The 7547-nt window shown below is 38.2% G+C and overlaps 1 protein-coding gene across 1 annotated transcript in view; it reads left to right on the forward strand.

The window, feature by feature from the left end:
• The window catches only part of BMX (BMX non-receptor tyrosine kinase), a 54880-nt gene that overhangs the window by 7892 nt on the left and 39441 nt on the right, over window positions 1–7547 (forward strand). Inside the window, exons 2-4 of the mRNA XM_017888576.1 lie at window positions 783–929; window positions 1764–1868; window positions 3887–3968. Of these exons, the coding sequence (XP_017744065.1) occupies window positions 783–929; window positions 1764–1868; window positions 3887–3968 (334 nt within the window). The remainder of the gene's footprint in view (window positions 1–782; window positions 930–1763; window positions 1869–3886; window positions 3969–7547) is intronic.

A 7547-nucleotide genomic window follows, 5' to 3' on the forward strand; every position in this document is an offset into this window, starting at 1 on the left:
CCTGATATCAGACTGAGGGATGAAGTAACTGTCTTAGTAGAAGTAGAAAATTAATGCATTTATTTTTCAGAAATACCTTAAATTTTAATGTTTTACATGATTTTGGAATAAAAAGGAAGGGTCTTTTTACTTTGTAAATGTACTCATTTTTTCAGTTCTTTTAAATCTCTTTTGATAGCATCTGTTATTGCAGCCTCATACATTTTCCTCATTTTATCTTACCTTAGGCATTCACTTTGATTTTAAATTCTCATAGATATTGAAAATTATACCTGTGTAATTTATGTTAAATATCTGGTCATGATCAGGGGCTGCAGGTGTTATTTACAATAATGTCAGTGTCTCATAGTGGTTTGGGTAATTTGGTCAAATTACTGGCCATTACTTCATAAATTGTGAGCAGTCTGGAGTTAAATTTTTTAAAGTTTTATTACATCCAATTCAATTCAACCAACACGTATAGAATGTTTAAAGAGTAAGGAGCATTTTGATAAGGTGGTCTGGAGAATGAGGCAAAGATGATGAATTTATTATCCACAGTGGGAGGAGTCAAATGTATAAAGTGTTTTTTAAAATCAGCATATTTATAAAATCTGAAGCAAAGGCAGCAGAAAACTGTAGCTATTGTGTAATTTATTCTATAATCTTAAGTCAGTCTCATTTTTAAAAAATTAGCATTTATATTATACCTTAATAGGAAATAGTTGAGTAAAAGATATGAAGGTTAAAGAGAACTTACCTAGATGCTGCAAATACTCATTTTAATTATTTACTTTGTTTAGGATGATAATATGGATACAAAATCTATTCTAGAAGAACTTCTTCTCAAAAGGTCACAGCAAAAGAAGAAAATGTCACCAAATAACTACAAAGAACGGCTTTTTGTTTTGACCAAAACAAACCTTTCCTACTATGAATATGACAAAATGGTGAGACATCATGTGTTGTTCCATTGTTTTTATACTATTTATTACTTTTCCTAAGTCTCCACAATGTACTTGATCATAATGAAAGAATATCAGGTTTCTACACAGTGAAGATCCACTTCTATCCACTTATCACATGACCTTTTCTTAATGAAAGTATAATGAATTCAAGATAAAGGATTTTAAAACATTAGTTAACTTTACTAAGGCAAATTATTACTTTAGAACAGTGGTTCTCAACTGAGGGCATTTTTGCTCCCCAGGTGACATTGGGAAAAGACTGGAGATATTTTGGGTTGTTCCAGCTGGAGGATAGGAACAGTAAGTGTTAAAGCCATCTAGTGAGTAGAGGCCAAGAATGCAGCTAACCATCCTGCAGTGCACAGGACAGTCCTCACAACAAATAATTACCCAGGCTTAAATGGCAATAGTACCTTAAAACAATGCTAGAAATAAGACTATTCCTGTACAGTTGAGAATTCTACTATAGTAAAAATACTGAAATACTGTCATAAGATTGAACCAAAATGAAGATGCTTTGCAGAAGTTAAATCTTGATTTTCCTGAGTATATTAACCACATGGTAGGTGATTTGAAACACATTTCAAGATAATCAAACAAGATTATTAACCACTGGAATGTATGTGTTTGTGTCCAGACTCAAGGAATAGATTCTGTTGTCATTGGATTTTGACTATTACGGGATAATGGGAAGTGACTCTCCATTGTCCACCCCCTACCCCAATCTCCCTCTCAAGCATAACTTGAGCTTTATGCCTTTCCTTGTGCACCATGATGTATTGCATGAAGTATCTTACATTTTGCTTTTTAATTCAGAAAAGGGGCAGCAGAAAAGGATCCATTGAAATTAAGAAAATCAGATGTGTGGAGAAAGTAAATCTCGAGGAGCAGACGCCTGTGGAGAGACAGTACCCATTTCAGGTAAAGGGAAGAACAACATTACATTGGGTGGATAGTTCTTCCTTTAATTTTTCTATTGTAAACTCAATATATCCAGGAAAAATAATGATATTTCAAAATAATCTATTCAGACAATAACAAGGCTTGGAATATTCCCACATGGGAGTTGAGCATTTTGCTAAAATTCTGTCCACAATCTGCCTTCTCTGGAGGGAAGGGAAGCAAGACAGGAGTGTAAGTCGCAGTGACCTGACCTGCCTCAGGTCTGATCATCTCTTTTAACACACATTGCTGAGGATCTCTGATGTGGTACATAGTAGTAGGCATACTATGGGGAACGAAACACTGCCCCTACCCCAAGGCACTGACAGGGAAGTGGCAAAATAAACTAATACACAGACCATTACAAAGCAGTGAGGGTGAGTGTTAAGGTGGAGGTCAGCAGAACGCACCCATGGAGTCCCAGGATGTGGAAGCTTCATTCCTCACTCCAAGAGGCTAGAGAGAGATTCTATTGGAGGTGACACTCAAGTTGGGAAGGACAAGTAAAATTTAGCCCAGCAAATACGAGAAGGACAGTGGGATAAAAGAAGCAGCAGGTGTCAAGGTGTCAAGGCACTGATGAGTGAAATAGTATGGCATGTTTAGAGAGCACTAAGTAGTCCCTATGAATAGAGAAGCCCGTGCGGCAGTGAAAGAGATGAGCCTGGAGAGGTGACCATGCTAAGGAGTTTTCATTTTATCCTGAAGTATTTTAAACAATGGTATGGTATGGAGTGTATGCTGACAGTACCTTTTGGAAGTGGCCTAATCTAAGTCATGCCCTACTTTTCTTATATCATAAAAAATTACATTTCTGATCTAAAGGTAGGTGGATTGTCTTTCAGACGGCCTGACTACCCTGTGCTAGTATTAGGAACCTGTGGCCAAAAATGAAATACAATAATCCAGTTGATTAACAACCCATACCTCCCATTTGGAAAAAATATTACCAGGCCAGGCACAGTGGCTCATGACTGTAATCCCAGCACTTTGGGAGGCCAAAGAGGGAGGATCACTTGAGGCTGGGAGTTCAAGACCAGCCTGGGCAACACAGCGAGAACTCATCTCTACATAAACATTTTTTTCATTGAAAAAATTACCCAATTGGGGGAAACCAGGGGAGGTCATGCTCATGGAAGGTGCTGCAAACTCACCTCACAGAGGCACAGAGTGCTCAAAAGATCACAGGGTTTGGAGCCCCCACAGAGTTCCTAGTCCCACCACTTACACTTGTGCAACCATAAACACATATTCAACTTCCATTTCTCATAGAGTTGAAATAAGATTAAAATATTGAAGTAGCTAGGAAAGAGCCCAGCAACTAGTAAGTGTTTAACAAATGTTGTGTATATTTACCAATCAGAGTTGAATAAACTAGAGAAGGATCTGGAGAAGATATTGTAACCTTCAAATGTTCAAACATTTGTCTTAAGAAATAGAAAAGTATATATTCTGGGGATTCCTGGGGTGCCACATGATGAAACAGATGGAAGTAACAGGGAGACATATTTTTACTCAAAGTGAGTATGAACTGTATAATAATCAGAATATATGGATATTGGCAGAGATGACATAGTAAAGAGCATTCCATCTTTGAAGGTATTTTTAAAGATAGAGCAGTTAAACATTTTCCAGTGGGCTGTAAGGAAATCATGCACTGGGTAGGCAAATGGACCAGAACAATCCTAAGACACGTGTAAAGTCTTACATATTAATGTCCATAGTCCGGGGCATCCGCGATGAGAACTCAGTGTTCACTACTACTATTGGGTGCATCATCGCTGTAATTTTCCCAAGTGTAGGAGTGTCTGGGATAAAACAAACTGATAGCTGGAGGATTTTTTTAAGCAGATTTTTTTTTTAAAATCTAATTCCAGACCTGATGTATACTATATAAGCAAATTCAAGGTTTCTTTTGGATGACAAAAAATTTGCAGGTGCACGAAAGTGACCTAAGTGCAATTATATATACACACCCCAAATATTTTCCTTTCCAGATTGTCTATAAAGATGGGCTTCTCTATGTCTATGCATCAAATGAAGAGAGCCGAAGTCAGTGGTTGAAAGCATTGCAAAAAGGTAATTCAAAAAAAGAAACATTGAAAGAGAAAGGTCAAAAACATGTCATAAAAGAGAGCGTTTTTTGAGGCTTGGTGGAGGAAAGATATGGCAGTCAAAAGACTCAATGCCAAGAGACAATCTACTGATTTTCCTACTAACATCAGGGAATGTGTCAGACTCATCCTCATTTTTGCATTCGCATTGTTACATACAGGGAGCCTGTGGGTCGGATTCTCTGTCCCGCACAGAGCCAGTATTGTGCCTTCCCAACAGCTTAGGGGAAGCCAGGCCACCTGCTCTCCACTCAGTATGCTTGCCTTTACCAGGGGGGAAAGTCTAGGTCATCATGGGGATATGTCAAGTGCTGTAGCTACCAGACTTTTGATGTTTATAGAAAGTTACATCTAATACTTATACTGAGCATTTACCTGTCGCCAGCTACTTTTCAAATACTTGTAAAACATTTTTTTAGGTAACGCTCCTAACAACTCTGTGGAAAGAGGTAATATTATTCTTCATTTTTCAGACAAGTGAAGTTTTTAAAACATGGCCAGTGTCATAGATACAGTAATGAGGGACTCAGAACTCAATTACCTAAACCTGACTTTTTAACCAATACATTGTAAATGCTAGGCAAAACTGAAGATTTATTGAAGCTTTTATTCAGTAATGTTTAGGCCGCCCTGGTAACAACTTTTGGTAGAAGGGAAAGAATCATTGTTAATGATTTGGTACTATAGTATTTCCCTCTGTGGTATTTTAAAGATGGGTAATGGTGTGAAAACAATACTTAACTCAAATGAATTGTTCCATTTGTTGTGAAATTTCAGGTATTATGCTCCTGGATGGAGGAAGATTTTATTTTATTTTATTTTATTTAAGTTTTAGATTATGATTCTTTCTCAGTACACCTCAAATTACCCGCAGTTACTCCACTTTGATGCAAATATACCCTTTTCACACATAGGGCTTAATTTTCCTTTGCATAAAAGGTTTAGCAACCCATTCTGCGGGTAGCAAGTGGTCCATTGGGGGACAGAAGCTTCCCTCTACCCACCACCAGCTCATTGAAATGAGAAAGGCAACCCCTCTAGAGTTAGATACACCTGCAGCAAAGTCCTGCCTTGCTGTGTCGCCTAATAAGATCATCTAACATCTCTGGATTTAAGTTTCTTGACCTGTAAAATAGGAGATCACATTTCTTTTCTCCTAGAGCAGTCACGAGCCACAAATGAGACACTCATAAATATATTAAAATATCTTATGCACAAACATGAGTCACTGTGGTTGCACTAGGGCTTCAAGGAGGGGCTCTAAGATTCTGCTTCCCATTTAGTCTCCTTTGGTGGAATTTCCTGAGCGGTAGGTGCTATGTCCTATGTGCAGCTCTTGGTCATGCCCTGCTAGATCTCATGTGCCTGAGCAGCTCATGTGAAGACATACGAAATGTAAAGGAAGAGCAGAGAAAGAAGCAAAAACACATCTCCTAGCCCCTCATAAAACTGCAGAGAGTCCCGATCACTACAGCTGCCATATGCACAATAAGTGGTTTGTCTCTATGCACAATAAGTAGTTTGTATCAGTTAGCGATGCTTTGGGCTGCAGGTAAAAAGACATCAAACAGTTGCTGAAACAAATCCACTTTTGTTCTTCTCCCACAGTAACAAATGCAAAGGTAGGCAGTCAGTCAAGGGCTAGTGCAGCAACTCAGTGAAGTCAGTAGGTATGCAGGCTCCTCCTAGCTTTCTGCTCTGTTATCCTTAGAGGCTGCTGGAGAGATTCCAAGCCTTCCCAGAAGCCTCCCTGCAAACTTGTGCTTATGTCACATTATCCAGAACTATATCTGATGGCCATTGATGTGGAGGCTAGAGACAGTATCTTTTTTTTTCCAGTCTCTGTGCTGGAAGATAGTGAGAAAGAAGGTGCGTGGGATTTGCTGTCAAGTTGGCCAACTAACCTGCTGCAGGAAAAGAAAGAAGTTCTGCTCAAATATTCTCCCCTACAAAGTTTCACTGTGCTATAATGACTCCTCCTGACTTTTGTGTCTATTATTTGGCTCAAGCATTATAAACTGAGGTAGACATTCAAGACAGAATTTTCCAGATGTTAACCTACACTTAGAAGGTTTGGGCTGATTCAGTGGTAACAGGAGTGTGGAGTGTGTGTCAACTATCATGGTTCTGAATTCAGCTAACCAGATGTGGAAAAAATGTGCCCTTCCTTCCAAAATTTAAACAGAAGGGGGTTTTGCAGAGGAGTTGGCACCTGTACATTGTGATGTAGTAGAAAAAGCCTGAGGCTGAGTCTCAGGTCTGCTATTTATTAAGCTTGTGAACTTGAGCAATTGTACTACCTCTCTGCACATCAGTTTACCTAACTGTGTGAGAGGTGTAATAACAATAGCTACCCCTCAGGTTCTTGAATCGATTAAATTAGAGGACATATGTAAAGGAAAATATGTAAATGTAAAGTCCTATAGATATATGAATATATGAGTTCCTCTTATTGTCACTATTAGGTGGTGAGATTGTTGCAATGTTGACTTTTGGATTTGGTTGGAAAAAGAATTAGTTACTCAGGAAACCAAATCCATGTAGTAAGGAAATAATAGGAATCCCAACACGCGGAGGCCAGGAGCTTAGAGAGCAGGAAGGCAAGTAATGTGCCCAAGAGATTGCAATGGCCATTTGGAACCAGAATCAGAAACTTACATTTTATAATTTTAACTCTTTTTGCCTTTTGTGATTTCTGCCACATGAAAACACCAGCTTTTCAGCTAAACTGAACTAAGTTAAATTAAGGGAATGATATCACTAAAGCCCACTGTTTATTGAACACCTATTTACTCTGGGTCAAACACTGCTAGTTGCTTTACATACATTATCTAACAGCCTTCCAAAGACCCGGTAAAGTAAGTATTATCTCCATACACTTCCTTGAGTCAGGACTGTAAAGGAGAAGCAGAACTCTCCTGGGATCAACATAAGGAAATCTCAAGATGAACATTAAGTCAAGAGAGAAAGAGTTAAAGGCACACATAGAACCAGCCCTTCTCACCTAGATACTCTTCTTAAAATATACTAAGATCTTGTAGGTTTCTCTGTTGTATTTCAAAAGAGGCTAATTTGTTATAGATTAAAATTTCATTTATTTGAATTATACATTGCCCTATTCCTGTGGCTTTTTAAAATATGCACATATTCCTAGGAAAGTAGTCCCATAAACCATTCATTCCTTAGTATAAACATGTCAAAGTCACAAAAGTCAAGGAAGGGATGAGAAGCAGTTCTAAATTAAGGGAAGCAAAGTGCCATGTGTGATTGTGAATTGGATCCTTGATCAGAAAAAAAGTGAGTGATTATAAAGGCCATTATTGGAATAATTAGAAAAATTTTAAAGATGAAATATTTATTAAATAATAAATGCAGGCATAACAAAGAATGAGTTCATGTCCTTTGCAGGGACATGGATGAAGCTAGAAGCCATCATCATCCTCAGCAAACTAACACAGGAACAGAAAACCAATCACCGCATGTTCTCACTCATAAGTGGGAGTTGAACAATGAGAACACATGGACACATGGAGGGGAACATCAC

This window comes from Rhinopithecus bieti, unplaced genomic scaffold, assembly GCF_001698545.2.
Source record: "Rhinopithecus bieti isolate Rb0 unplaced genomic scaffold, ASM169854v2 scaffold_18471, whole genome shotgun sequence".
Classification (NCBI taxonomy): Eukaryota; Metazoa; Chordata; class Mammalia; order Primates; family Cercopithecidae; genus Rhinopithecus; species Rhinopithecus bieti.